This window comes from Coregonus lavaretus, assembly GCF_964263955.1.
Source record: "Coregonus lavaretus genome assembly, chromosome: 3".
Lineage (NCBI taxonomy): Eukaryota > Metazoa > Chordata > Actinopteri > Salmoniformes > Salmonidae > Coregonus > Coregonus lavaretus.
In genome coordinates, this window is record NC_139990.1 from 14,392,615 (window position 1) to 14,408,868 (window position 16,254).

The 16,254-nt window shown below is 44.1% G+C and overlaps 1 protein-coding gene across 1 annotated transcript in view; it reads right to left on the reverse strand.

Annotated features, from left to right (window-relative positions):
* Positions 1–16,254, reverse strand: part of LOC311122720 (retinoic acid receptor beta-like) — a gene marked incomplete at both ends in the record, with an annotated part of 52,639 nt that overhangs the window by 23,056 nt on the left and 13,329 nt on the right. Inside the window, one exon of the mRNA XM_084158095.1 lies at positions 14,048–14,208. Coding sequence (XP_084014221.1) covers positions 14,048–14,208 — 161 coding nt within the window. The remainder of the gene's footprint in view (positions 1–14,047; positions 14,209–16,254) is intronic.

Genomic DNA, 16,254 nt, shown 5'->3' on the forward strand with positions numbered 1-16,254 from the left:
TCTCTTGCTATCTCTCTCAGAATGACCTTCTTGATCCAAACCAGTCAGGTTTCAAGACTGGTCATTCAACTGAGACTGCTCTTCTCTGTGTCACGGAGGCTCTCCGCACTGCTAAAGCTAACTCTCTCTCCTCTGCTCTTGTCCATCTAGACCTGTCTGCTGCCTTTGATACTGTGAACCATCAGATCCTCCTCTCTACCCTCTCCGAGTTGTGCATCTCCGGCACGGCTCACTCTTGGATTGCGTCCTACCTGACCGGTCGCTCCAACCAAGTGGCGTGGCGAGAATCTGTCTCCGCACCACGTGCTCTCACCACTGGTGTCCCCCAGGGCTCAGTTCTAGGCCCTCTCCTATTCTCGCTATACACCAAGTCACTTGGCTCTGTCATATCCTCACATGGCCTCTCCTATCATTGCTACGCAGACGACACACAACTAATCTTCTCCTTTCCCCCTTCTGATAACCAGGTGGCGAATCGCATCTCTGCATGTCTGGCAGACATATCAGTGTGGATGACGGATCACCACCTCAAGCTGAACCTCGGCAAGACGGAGCTGCTCTTCCTCCCGGGGAAGGACTGCCCGTTCCATGATCTCGCCATCACGGTTGACAACTCCGTTGTGTCCTCCTCCCAGAGTGCAAAGAGCCTTGGCGTGACCCTGGACAACACCCTGTCGTTCTCCGCTAACATCAAGGCGGTGACCCGATCCTGTAGGTTCATGCTCTACAACATTCGGAGAGTACGACCCTGCCTTACACAGGAAGCGGCACAGGTCCTAATCCAGGCTCCCGTCTGGATTACTGCAACTCGCTGTTGGCTGGGCTCCCTGCCTGTGCCATTAAACCCCTACAACTCATCCAGAATGTCGCAGCCCGTCTGGTGTTCAACCTTCCCAAGTTCTCTCACGTCACCCCGCTCCTCCGCACACTCCACTGGCTTCCAGTTGAAGCTCGCATCTGCTACAAGACCATGGTGCTTGCCTACAGAGCTGTGAGGTAAACGGCACCTCCGTACCTTCAGGCTCTGATCAGTCCCTACACCCAAACAAGGGCATTGCGTTCATCCACCTCTGGCCTGCTGTCCCCCTACCTCTGCGGAAGCACAGTTCCCGCTCAGCCCAGTCAAAACTGTTCGCTGCTCTGGCACCCCAATGGTGGAACAAGCTCCCTCACGACGCCAGGACAGCGGAGTCACTCACCACCTTCCGAAGACACTTGAAACCCCACCTATTTAAGGAATACCTGGGATAGGATAAAGTAATCCTTCTACCCCAACTTACCCCACCCCAAAGAAAGAAAGAAAGAAAAAAAACATATTGTAAAGTGGTTATCCCACTGGCTATAAGGTGAATGCACCAATTTGTAAGTCGCTCTGAATAAGAGCGTCTGCTAAATGACGTAAATGTAAATGTAATGTAAATGTAAGTCGGAAGTTTACATACACCTTAGCCAAATACATTTAAACTCAGTTTTTCACAATTCCTGACATTTAATCCTAGTAAAATGTCCCTGTCTTAGGTCAGTTAGGATCACCACATTATTTTAAGAATATGAAATGTCAGAATAATAGTAGAGAGAATGATTCCTTTCAGCTTTTATTTCTTTCATCACATTCCCAGTGGGTCAGAAGTTTACATACAGTCAATTAGTATTTGGTAGCATTGCCTTTAAATTGTTTAACTTGGGCAAAAGTTTTGGGTAGCCTTCCACAAGCTTCGCATAATAAGTTGAGTGAATTTTGGCCCATTCCTCCTGACAGAGCTGGTGTAACTGAGTCAGGTTTGTAGGCCTCCTAGCTCGCACACGCTTTTTCAGTTCTGCCCATACATTTTCTATAGGATTGAGGTCAGGGCTTTGTGATGGCCACTCCAATACCTTTACTTTGTTGTCCTTAAGCGATTTTGCCACAACTTTGGAAATATGCTTGGGGTCATTGTCCATTTGGAAGACCCATTTGCGACCAAGCTTTAACTTCCTGACTGATGTCTTGAGATGTTGCTTGAATATACCACATAACTTTCCTTCCTCATGATGCCATCTATCTTGTGAAGTGCACCAGTCCCTCCTGCAGCAAAGCACCCCCACAGCATGATGCTGCCACCCCCGTGCTTCACGGTTGGGATGGTGTTCTTCGGCTTGCAAGCAACCCCCTTTTTCCTCCAAACATAACGATGGTCATTATGGCCAAAAAGTTCTATTTTTGTTTCATCAGACCAGAGGACATTTCTCCAAAAAGTACGATCTTTGTCCCCATGTGCAGTTGAAAACCGTAGTCTGGTTTTTTTATGGCGGTTCTGGAGCAGTGGCTTATTCCTTGCAGAGCGGCCTTTCAAGTTATGTCAATATAGGACTTGTTTTACTGTGGTATAGATACTTGAGTGCCTGTTTCCTCCAGCATCTTCACAAGGTCCTTTGCTGTTGTTCTGGGATTGATTTGCACTTTTCGCACCAAAGTACATTCCTCTCTAGGAGACAGAATGCGTCTCCTTCCTGAGCGGAATGACGGCTGTGTGGTCCCATGGTGTTTATACTTGCGTACTATTGTTTGTACAGATGAACGTGGTACCTTCAGGCGTTTGGAAATTGCTCCGAAGGATGAACCAGACTTGTGGAGGTCAACAATTGTTTTTCTGAGGTATTGGCTGATTTCTTTTGATTTTCCCATGATGTCAAGCAAAGAGGCATTGAGTTTGAAGGTAGGCCTTAAAATACATCCACAGGTACACCTCCAATTGACTCAAATGATGTCAATTAGCCTATCAGAAGCTTCTAAAGCCATGACATCATTTTCTGGAATTTTCCAAGCTGTTTAAAGGCACAGTCAACTTAGTGTATGTAAACTTCTGACCCACTGGAATTGTGATACAGTGAATTATAAGTGAAATAATCTGTCTGTAAACAATTGTTGGAAAAATTACTTGTGTCATGCACAAAGTAGATGTCCTAACCAACTTGCCAAAACTATAGTTTGTTAACAAGAAATTTGTGGAGTGGTTGAAAAACGAGTTTAAATGACTCCAACCTAAGTATATGTAAACTTCCGACTTCAACTGTATTTCAAAAAATTCTACAAAATAAATAACGGAAAAGTGGCACGTGCATATGTATTCACCCCCTTTGCTATGAAGCCCCTAAATAAGATCTGGTGCAACCAATTACCTTCAGAAGTCACATAATTAGTTAAATAAAGTCCACCTGTGTGCAATCTAAGTGTCACATGATCTGTCACATGATCTCAGTATATATACACCTGTTATGAAAGGCCCCAGAGTCTTTAACACCACTAAGCAAAGGGCACCACCAAGCAAGCGGCACTGGCACCGTGAAGACCAAGGAGCTCTCCAAACAGGTCAGGGACAAAGTTGTGGAGAAGTACAGATCAGGGTTGGGTTATTTAAAAAAATCTGAAACGTTGAACATCCCACGGAGCACCATTAAATCCATTATAAAAAATGGAAAGAATATGGCACCACAACAAACGTGCCAAGAGAGGGCCGCCCACCAAAACTCACGGATCAGGCAAGGAGGGCATTAATCAGAGAGGCAACAAAGAGACCAAAGATAACCCTGAAGGTGCTGCAAAGCTCCACAGCGGATATTGGAGTATCTGTCCATAGGACCACTTTAAGCCGTACACTCCACAGAGCTGGGCTTTACGGAAGAGTGGCCAGAAAAAAGCCATTGCTTATAGAAAAAAATAAGCAAACATGTTTGGTGTTCAACAAAAGGCATGTGGGAGACTCCCCAAACATATGGAAGAAGGTACTGTGGTCAGATGAGACTAAAATTGAGCTTTTTGGCCATCAAGGAAATCGCTATGTCTGGCGCAAACCCAACACCTCTCATCACCCCGAGAACACCATCCCCACAGTGAAGCATGGCGGTGGCAGCATCATGCTGTGGGGATGTTTTTCATCGGCAGGGACTGGGAAACTGGTCAGAATTGAAGGAATGATGGATGGCGCTAAATACAGGGAAATTCTTGAGGGAAACCTGTTTCAGTCTTCCAGAGATTTAAGACTGGGATGGAGGTTCACCTTCCAGCAGGACAATGACCCTAAGCATACTGCTAAAGCAACACTCGAGTGGTTTAAGGGGAAACATTTAAATGTCTTGGAATGGCCTAGTCAAAGCGCAGACCTCAATCCAATTGAGAATCTGTGGTATGACTTAAAGATTGCTGTACACCAGCGGAACCCATCCAACTTGAAGGAGCTGGAGCAGTTTTGCCTTGAAGAATGGGCAAAAATCCCAGTGGCTAGATGTGCCAAGCTTGTAGAGACATACCCCAAGAGACTTGCAGCTGTAATTGCAGCAAAAGGTGGCTCTACAAAGTATTGACTTTGGGGGGGTGAATAGTTATGCACGCTCAAGTTTTCTTTTTTTTTGTCTTATTTTTTGTTTGTTTCACAATAAAAAATATTTGTAATCTTCAAAGTGGTAGGCATGTTGTGTAAATCAAATGATACAAACCCCCCCAAAATCCATTTTAATTCCAGGTTGTAAGGCAACAAAATAGGAAAAATGCCAAGGGGGGTGAAAACTTTCGCAAGCCACTGTACCGCTATATTAATCTGCTATAACACTATCAATCACTCAGGAACCATCTCACTAACCCACATTTACCTGTCAAAATGTCCCAAAACGAGCTACGCTCTATCTATCTGGCATGGCAGTCTATCTCTATTGGACGTTTCCATCTACATGCCATAGCTCAGTACATATCTGACTCTGCTATTTGGCTCAGGAGGTTTTGCTGTTCTGTGAACCTTGACTTCTGCTCAGAGGGATGCTGGGAGCAGAGAGCTGCCTCCACATCCAGGCTCTGAGACCTGTCTCCTCTCTCTTTCTCTCTCTCTCTCTGTCTCTCTGTCTCTCTCTCTGTCTCTCTCTGTCTCTCTCTGTCTCTCTCTGTCTCTGTCTCTGTCTCTCTTTGGGTTTTGAGTTTGCAAGAAAGGCATTTCACTGTACTTGTGCATGTGACATTAAATCTTGAAACTCTCTCTCTTTCTCTCTCTCTCTCTCTCTCTGGTGTTGTGGCTGTTTAGCTGTACTGGGCGTTGTGGTATGCACAAGGCTTTTTTAGACTCCTAGAGACTGAACGTCTTCGGCCTTACTGTTTTTCAACTTTATGGATCAAGATTGTATCCTAACAAAAATATGTATTATCTTTGGCAATGCCCAAAGACCCTATACTCTATCCCTGTACAAGCCAGCTAGAGGCCATAGCTAGCTCAATACCAAACACTCAAGGTCAGGCTTTAGAAGACCGTGAAACCAGAAGAGCGACGTGACAAATTGATCTTAAGTGGTTTCATTTCTGTCCGTCAGAGTTTATCCATCAGGACAGGGCCTCTCTCTCTCGCTCTCTGGAGGGAAGGCTCTCAGTGTATAAAACCAAACCAACAGATACCCCGATGTCTGTCTGCCTGTCCGTCTGGCTGTTAACATGAGGGTGGGGGAAGGAGGGGAGGGGGAGGTGGAGAAAGAGGAAAGGTTCCAGCCTCCTGATAGATGACTGGTGTAAATAAAGCCCTCAAACAGACTGACAGTCATTTCCAATACGAAGCTAAGCCCTGTCGCATGGTGGATCTGTGTGTGTGTGTTTGTGTCCCCGCCACTCCTCCTCCTCCCGACCCTTTGATATACGCCACGGAAGGAGATCATGACACACGCTGGAACAGCCGCATTTCTTCCACTTTTCACAAGTGTCAGGAAAGAAGGGAATGAAATGGAAGAGAAGACATGCTCGGTCGTCCCGAAAGTCTCCACGTCTTCGTCTCTCACCCAGATTGATGTTTCCGTCTGCCGCTGCCTCTGCCTCCTCTCCACACACATGCACACACGCAAACACACATGCACACACACACAAACACACATGCACACACACACAAACACACATGCACACACACGCAAACACACATGCACACACACACAAACACACATGCACACACACACAAACACACATGCACACACACACAAACACACACAAACACACACAAACACATGTAACGCCGCCCGAGCTCTGAAACATTTCCCTGATGTGCTTTTGATGTTTTCAGCAGCAGAAAAGCAAAGTCATCTGTTCCTGACATCTATTTTTCACTACCCCCACCATTAGATTTGTTGCTGCTACACATGAAACACACTGGCGTAAACAAAATGTAGCGTCACGGACAGAGCTAAAGTTATGGATGTCACTAACCAAGAGGGTCTGATACGAACATTATGGATGTTCCTAACCAAGAGGGTCTGATACTAACATTATGGATGTTCCTAACCAAGAGGGTCTGATACTAACATCATGGATGTCACTAACCAAGAGGGTCTGATACTAACATTATGGATGTCACTAACCAAGAGGGTCTGATACTAACATTATGGATGTCACTAACCAAGAGAGTCTGATACTAACATTATGGATGTTCCTAACCAAGAGGGTCTGATACTAACATTATGGATGTTCCTAACCAAGAGGGTCTGATACTAACATTATGGATGTCACTAACCTAGAGGGTCTGATACTAACATTATGGATGTCACTAACCAAGAGGGTCTGATACTAACATTATGGATGTCACTAACCAAGAGGGTCTGATACTAACATTATGGATGTTCTCTAGGTCAGAATGGAACAGCGCCGGAAGAAGATGGCTGCCGTTTTACAGCCCTCTAACCAATTGTACTATTATGTGTGTTTTTCCGCGTTATTTGTAATTTATTTTGTACATAATGTTTCTGCCATCGTCTCTTATAACCAAAGAGAGCTTCTGGATATCAGGACAGCGATTACTCACCTGGTATTGGACGAAGACTTTTTCTTCAACGAGGCGTTCGCGAAGGATATTCTACAGACACCCAACAAGGCCCAGATCCCCGTCATTCGCGTGAGGAAGAGACGGAGATATCGTGGACGCAGATCCGGGTGCCTTGTAAGGATCCGACGGCGAACGAGTAAACTGCCTCTCCCATCAATCCTATTAGCCAACGTTCAAGCTTTTGAGAATAAAATGGACGATTTAAGATTACGGTTATCCTACCAACGGGACATTAAAAACTGTAATATCTTATGTTTCACGGAGTCGTGGCTGAACGACAACAATGACAACATTCAGCTAGCAGGCTATACGCTACATCGGCAGGACAGAACGGCAGACTCTGGTAAGACAAGGGGCGGCGGTCTGTGTATATTTGTAAACAACAGCTGGTGCACAAAATCAAATACTAAGGAAGTCTCAAGGTTTTGCTCGCCTGAGGTAGAGTATCTTATGATAAGCTGTAGACCACACTATTTACCAAGAGAGTTTTCATCTATATTTTTCATAGCTGTCTATTTACCACCACAAACCAATGCTGGCATTAAGATTGCACTGAATGAGTTGTACAAGGCCATTAATCAACAGGAAAACGCTCATCCAGATGCAGCGCTCCTAGTAGCCGGGGACTTTAATGCAGGGAAACTTAAATCCGTTCTACCTCATTTCTACCAGCATGTTAAATGTGCAACCAGAGGGGAAAAAACTCTAGACCACCTTTACTCCACACACAGAGACGCATACAAAGCTCTCCCTCGCCCTCCATTTGGCAAATCTGACCATAACTCTATCCTCCTGATTCCTGCTTATAAGCAAAAACTGAAGCAGGAAGCACCAGTGATTCGGCTAATAAAAAAGTGGTCAGATGACGCAGATGCTAAGCTACAGGACTGTTTTGCTAGCACAGACTGGAACATGTTCCGGGATTCTTCAGACAGCATTGAGGAGTACACCACATCAGTCACTGGCTTCATCAATAAGTGCATCGATGATGTCGTCCCCACAGTGACCGTACGTACATACCCCAACCAGAAGCCATGGATTACAGGAAACATCCGCACTGAGCTAAAGGGTAGAGCTGCCGCTTTCAAGGAACGGGACTCTAACCCGGACGCTTATAAGAAATCCCGCTATGACCTCCGACGAACCATCAAACAGGCAAAGAGTCAATACAGGTCTAAGATTGAATCATACTACACTGGCTCTGACGCTCGTCGGATGTGGCAGGGCTTGAAAACTATTACAGACTACAAAGGGAAGCACAGCCGCGAGCTGCCCAGTGACACAAGCCTACCAGACGAGCTAAACCACTTCTATGCTCGCTTCGAGGCAAGCAACACTGAAGCATGCATGAGAGCACCAGCTGTTCCGGACGACTATGTGATCACGCTCTCCGTAGCCGATGTGAGTAAGACCTTTAAGCAGGTCAACATTCACAAGGCCGCAGGGCCAGACGGATTACCAGGACGTGTACTCCGAGCATGTGCTGACCAACTGGCAAGTGTCTTCACTGACATTTTCAACATGTCCCTGACTGAGTCTGTAATACCAACATGTTTCAAGCAGACCACCATAGTCCCCGTGCCCAAGAACTCTAAGATAACCTGCCTAAATGACTACCGACCCGTAGCACTGACGTCTGTAGCCATGAAGTGCTTTGAAAGACTGGTCATGGCTCACATCAACAGCATAATCCCAGAAACCCTAGACCCACTCCAATTTGCATACCGCCCCAACAGATCCACAGATGATGCAATCTCTATCGCACTCCACACTGCCCTTTCCCACCTGGACAAGAGGAACACCTACGTGAGAATGCTATTCATTGACTACAGCTCAGCATTCAACACCATAGTGCCCTCTAAGCTCATCACTAAGCTAAGGATCCTGGGACTAAACACCTCCCTCTGCAACTGGATCCTGGACTTCCTGACGGGCCGCCCCCAGGTGGTAAGGGTAGGTAACAACACATCTGCCACACTGATCCTCAACACGGGGGCCCCTCAGGGGTGCGTGCTCAGTCCCCTCCTGTACTCTCTGTTCACCCATGACTGCATGGCCAGGCACGACTCCAACACCATCATTAAGTTTGCCGACGACACAACAGTGGTAGGCCTGATCACCGACAACGATGAGACAGCCTATAGGGAGGAGGTCAGAGATCTGGCCGTGTGGTGCCAGGTCAACAACCTCTCCCTCAACGTGACCAAGACAAAGGAGATGATTGTGGACTACAGGAAAAAAAAGAGGACTGAGCACGCCCCCATTCTCATCGACGGGGCTGTAGTGGAACAGGTTGAGAGCTTCAAGTTCCTTGGTGTCCACATCACCAACGAACTATCATGGTCCAAACACACCAAGACAGTCGTGAAGAGGGCACGACAAAGCCTATTCCCCCTCAGGAGACTAAAAAGATTTGGCATGGGTCCTCAGATCCTCAAAAAATTCTACAGCTGCACCATCGAGAGCATCCTGACTGGTTGCATCACCGCCTGGTATGGCAACTGCTTGGCCTCTGACCGCAAGGCACTACAGAGGGTAGTGCGTACGGCCCAGTACATCACTGGGGCAAAGCTCCCTGCCATCCAGGACCTCTATACCAGGCGGTGTCAGAGGAAGGCCCTCAAAATTGTCAAAGACTCCAGCCACCCTAGTCATAGACTGTTCTCTCTGCTACCGCACGGCAAGCGGTACCGGAGTGCCAAGTCTAGGTCCAAAAGACTTCTCAACAGCTTCTACCCCCAAGCCATAAGACTCCTGAACAGCTAATCATGGCTACCCGGACTATTTGCACTGCCCCCCCACCCCATCCTTTTTACGCTGCTGCTACTCTGTTAAGTATTTATGCATAGTCACTTTAACTCTACCCACATGTACATATTACCTCAACTACCTCAACTAGCCGGTGCCCCCGCACATTGACTATGCAACGGTACCCCCCTGTATATATAGCCTCCCTACTGTCACTTTATTTTATTGTATATATAGCCTCCCTACTGTCACTTTATTTTACTTCTGCTCTTTTTTTCTCAACACTTTTTTGTTGTTGTTTTATTCTTACTTTTTTGTTTAAAATAAATGCACTGTTGGTTAAGGGCTGTAAGTAAGCATTTCACTGTAATGTCTGCACCTGTTGTATTCGGCGCATGTGACCAATAAAATTTGATTTGATTTGATTTGATTCCTAACCAAGAGGGTCTGATACTAACATTATGGATGTTCCTAACCAAGAGGGTCTGATACTAACATTATGGATGTCACTAACCTAGAGGGTCTGATACTAACATTATGGATGTCACTAACCAAGAGGGTCTGATACTAACATCATGGATGTCACTAACCAAGAGGGTCTGATACTAACATTATGGATGTCACTAACCAAGAGGTTCTGATACTAACATTATGGATGTTCCTAACCAAGAGGGTCTGATACTAACATTATGGATGTTCCTAACCAAGAGGGTCTGATACTAACATTATGGATGTCACTAACCAAGAGGGTCTGATACTAACATTATGGATGTCACTAACCAAGAGGGTCTGATACTAACATCATGGATATCACTAACCAAGAGGGTCTGATACTAACATTATGGATGTCACTAACCAAGAGGGTCTGATACTAACATCATGGATGTCACTAACCAAGAGGGTCTGATACTAACATTATGGATGTTCCTAACCAAGAGGGTCTGATACTAACATTATGGATGTTCCTAACCAAGAGGGTCTGATACTAACATTATGGATGTCACTAACCAAGAGAGTCTGATACTAACATTATGGATGTCACTAACCAAGAGGGTCTGATACTAACATTATGGATGTCACTAACCAAGAGGGTCTGGTACTAACATCATGGATGTCACTAACCAAGAGGGTCTGATACTAACATTATGGATGTCACTAACCAAGAGGGTCTGATACTAACATTATGGATGTTCCTAACCAAGAGGGTCTGATACTAACATTATGGATGTCACTAACCAAGAGGGTCTGGTACTAACATCATGGATGTCACTAACCAAGAGGGTCTGGTACTAACATCATGGATGTCACTAACCAAGAGGTTCTGGTACTAACATTATGGATGTCACTAACCAAGAGGGTCTGGTACTAACATTATGGATGTCACTAACCAAGAGGGTCTGGTACTAACATCATGGATGTCACTAACCAAGAGGGTCTGATACTAACATTATGGATGTCACTAACCAAGAGGGTCTGGTACTAACATTATGGATGTCACTAACCAAGAGGGTCTGGTACTAACATCATGGATGTCACTAACCAAGAGGGTCTGGTACTAACATTATGGATGTCACTAACCAAGAGGGTCTGATACTAACATTATGGATGTCACTAACCAAGAGGGTCTGGTACTAACATCATGGATGTCACTAACCAAGAGGGTCTGATACTAACATTATGGATGTCACTAACCAAGAGGGTCTGATACTAACATTATGGATGTTCCTAACCAAGAGGGTCTGATACTAACATTATGGATGTCACTAACCAAGAGGGTCTGGTACTAACATCATGGATGTCACTAACCAAGAGGGTCTGGTACTAACATCATGGATGTCACTAACCAAGAGGTTCTGGTACTAACATTATGGATGTCACTAACCAAGAGGGTCTGGTACTAACATTATGGATGTCACTAACCAAGAGGGTCTGGTACTAACATCATGGATGTCACTAACCAAGAGGTTCTGGTACTAACATTATGGATGTCACTAACCAAGAGGGTCTGGTACTAACATTATGGATGTCACTAACCAAGAGGGTCTGATACTAACATTATGGATGTCACTAACCAAGAGGGTCTGGTACTAACATTATGGATGTCACTAACCAAGAGGGTCTGGTACTAACATTATGGATGTCACTAACCAAGAGGGTCTGGTACTAACATTATGGATGTCACTAACCAAGAGGGTCTGATACTAACATTATGGATGTCACTAACCAAGAGGGTCTGGTACTAACATTATGGATGTCACTAACCAAGAGGGTCTGGTACTAACATCATGGATGTCACTAACCAAGAGGGTCTGGTACTAACATTATGGATGTCACTAACCAAGAGGGTCTGATACTAACATTATGGATGTCACTAACCAAGAGGGTCTGATACTAACATCATGGATGTCACTAACCAAGAGGGTCTGGTACTAACATTATGGATGTCACTAACCAAGAGGGTCTGATACTAACATTATGGATGTCCCTAACCAAGAGGGTCAGGTACTAACATTATGGATGTCACTAACCAAGAGGGTCTGGTACTAACATTATGGATGTCACTAACCAAGAGGGTCTGGTACTAACATTATGGATGTCACTAACCAAGAGGGTCTGATACTAACATTATGGATGTCCCTAACCAAGAGGGTCTGGTACTAACATTATGGATGTCACTAACCAAGAGGGTCTGATACTAACATTATGGATGTCCCTAACCAAGAGGGTCTGGTACTAACATTATGGATGTCACTAACCAAGAGGGTCTGGTACTAACATTATGGATGTCCCTAACCAAGAGGGTCTGATACTAACATTATGGATGTCCCTAACCAAGAGGGTCTGATACTAACATTATGGATGTCCCTAACCAAGAGGGTCTGGTACTAACATTATGGATGTCACTAACCAAGAGGGTCTGGTACTAACATTATGGATGTCACTAACCAAGAGGGTCTGGTACTAACATTATGGATGTCACTAACCAAGAGGATCTGGTACTAACATTATGGATGTCACTAACCAAGAGGGTCTGGTACTAACATTATGGATGTCACTAACCAAGAGGGTCTGATACTAACATTATGGATGTCACTAACCAAGAGGGTCTGGTACTAACATTATGGATGTCACTAACCAAGAGGGTCTGATACTAACATTATGGATGTCACTAACCAAGAGGGTCTGGTACTAACATTATGGATGTCACTAACCAAGAGGGTCTGATACTAACATTATGGATGTCACTAACCAAGAGGGTCTGGTACTAACATTATGGATGTCACTAACCAAGAGGGTCTGGTACTAACATTATGGATGTCACTAACCAAGAGGGTCTGATACTAACATTATGGATGTCTCTAAACAACAGAGTCTCAGGGTTATATTCAATCCGTATCGCAGAAGTTCAGCGTTACAGTGTGATTGAAATTTAAAGGCAATGTTCCTGCGATAGCGGAGACTGTATTCACGGTAAACGCTGCATATGTCGGCTCAATCTGAAATTATCTTTACATTTCTATCGTGCAATCTGTAACGCTTCAGCGATACAGATTGAATAGAGCCCTTATACTAACATTATGAATGGTCTATCCCCTGGTAGTAGAAAATACATTATGAATCTGCAAACAAACATCTGATCTGTAGGAGTACATACTACATACATGCTCAAAAGGTAATGTAGTAGAGATTTCTGACAATAATATTGAGTAGAATAATGCACACAGTGAATAGACTGGAAGAAGCCCAGGGTCAGCAGCAGAGCACAGAACCACTGTTCAGCACAGGACCACTGTTCAGCACAGAACCACTGTTCAGTTGTGGAACCTATCGAGGCTCTCTAAAGACTAGTGTAGAATGTCTATCTTCTCATGACACTCTCCGGATATTTATAATCAGTTGACATGAAGCACCTGCCCCAAAGACCGGTCCAAACCTCCTTTGATTGTCATGGATTTCCATTCTAAATCTATCCAACCCTCCTGGACGTGCACGGAGAGGAGAGGTTATTGAGTTGTGTTGTGGAGGATTTATCTCATAATTGAGTTCTGGCTCCTGCATTAGAGGGGGATTTGCAGTACAGTACATAGGATCGATTCACTTTGTGGGTTCTGCAAGTCAGAAGTACACTATCACACATAATGAAACAGACAGTGTGTCAACAGGGGGTTTAGAAATACAGGCTTGTGGTGTGCGTCAGTGTGACATTGATGCAAACTGTTCCTGGAGCATTAACTACAACTAAATACAAGTGTATCTGTGTGCATGCTAATCTCCTGTCGTTGTGCCTTTGAGCAAGGCACTTAACCTCTAAACTGCACAGTGACTGACCCTGGCTTCCAACCCCTCAGGGTTTGTGTGTGAATTTCTCAAGGGGTTGGGTTACGAATGTCTGTGTTCTGAAAATGACAATATCCTGTAGTATTATTCTATTCTATTCTCTGTGTGTGTGTGTGTGTGTGTGTGTGTGTGTGTGTGCTAACCGTGGTGTATTTCCCCAGCTGGCAGAGCGATGGGAAGGTCTCCTGATGAGCCTTGCGTATCTTCTCTATGATGGCCTCTTGTTCTGCACTCAGCTCGTAGTTCTCTGTCAGCTCTGGCTTGGGACTCTCTTTCTTCTTCTTATTGCGGTCGTTCCGGACAGCTGAGAGAGGGGAAAAGAAAGGAATTGGAAAAGGTAAACTAATAAATGTCAACAATAAAAAGTTAATTGTAGCCTAAAATGCATCCTACACATTGTGGACATATCCCCCATTCAGCACAGTGTTGGCGTTAGGCTGTTTTACTGATACACTCATATTCAGAACATCTATGATTTTAGATGTGAGTTGTCTGGAATTGCACACTGTACTAATATATACAACACCACTTACGACAAGGAGACTTGAGTCCATGCAGTAACTATCGTCTGCCATGACAACTGTGTAGTTAAGCTCGCAATATCTATCTTCAGCACCACCAGCCACAGAACACAAATGGTTAAACTCTCTGTCACTCAGTCTTTCTTCAGCTTAGTGTCATCACTGCACAACACTTAACCTACAATATGTAACTTTTGGTCAACCTGACCAAATTTACATAGAAACATGAGTCATTCTCATTGAAAGCAAGTCTAAGAAGCGGTAGAGCTGTTCTATGTGCACTGTTTATATGCTTCCCATTCTTAAGTTTCGTTTTTTACTTTTGGTTTTGTACACCAGCTTCAAACAGCCGTAAATACAATATTTTTGGTTATTGAAAATATATTTCACAGCAGTTTAGAACAAACACCATTGTAAATACAACCCATATTTATGTTTATTTATTTTCCCTTTTGTACTTTAACTATTTGCACATAATATGACATTTGAAATGTCTTTATTCTTTTGGAACTTTTGTGAGTGTAATGTTTACTGTTAATCTTTATTGTTTATTATGTTTATTATTTACTTCACTTGCTTTGGCGATGTTAACATATGTTTCCCATGCCAATAAAGCCCTTAAATTGAAATTGAATTGAATTGAATTGAGAGAGAGACAGACAGAGAGAGACAGAGAGAAACAGAAAGAGAGCAGCTCAGCTGAAGGACCGAGAGAGAGAAACAGAAAAAGAGAAGGGGAGAGAGAGAGACCTAGGAGAGGAGGAGAGAGAGATATGACAGGGCCAGCGAGAGAGAGGGAGAGGGAGAGAGAGAGACATAGGAGAGGAGGAGAGAGAGATATGACAGGGCCAGCGAGAGAGAGAGAGAGAGAGAGAGAGAGAGAGAACGAGAGAGAGAGAGAGGGAGAGAGGGAGAGAGACAGAGAGATAGAGAGAAAGAGAGAGGAAGAGAGAGGAAGAGAGAGGAAGAGAGAGAGAGAGAGAGAGAGAGAGAGAGAGAGAGAGAGAGAGAGAGAGAGAGAGAGAGAGAGAGAGAGAGAGAGAGAGAGAGAGAGAGAGAGAGAGAGAGAGAAAGAAAGAAAGAAATAAAGAAAGAAAGAAAGAAAGAAAGAAAGAAAGAAAGAAAGAAAGAAAGAAAGAAAGAAAGAAAGAAAGAAAGAAAGAAAGATCGAGAGAAATAGATGTGTGATGTTCAGCTCATCTGGGGGTAACTAAAGTTTAGTAAAATAACAAATGTATTCCTCGCTGTATCGTGTCACAGGAATGACTGTTGAAAACTGTTTAGGACCATCCATATAAAGCCTGTTGCGTATTCCTATAGGCCCTATTCCTCTGTAGCCTGTTGTAGGACGATTGATCGCATTGACAATGCAAACAGTATGCAACATGTAGAAGACCAACGAGGCATTGATGTCTGTTTGTCCATAATCTATAGCTCCACTCTGCCAACTATGCCACATTCAGCACAATGTTCTTCATCAGCCATCGGACATAAGAATCACAACATATTCACTACTAGAACAAAACGGAAAGCCATTCATCTATGGAATATGAACAAAGTTTACAAAAGTTAACAGAAAATAATAAGGAAGGAAAATATATTTAATAAAAATATATATTTAGAATAATAGATATATATTTACCAAAATAATATATGGGGGATTGGAAATAATGCAGACAATTACATTGATATAACCCACAATCTATCTGCAATATTAAAGCTGATCTATCCCTAAAAAAGTACAAAAAATCATTTACAAAAAAAAACTTTGCCATTTGTTCTACTGTATCGACTGTTATGAAAACTATGTTCTAGTTCATAAAGAGAAG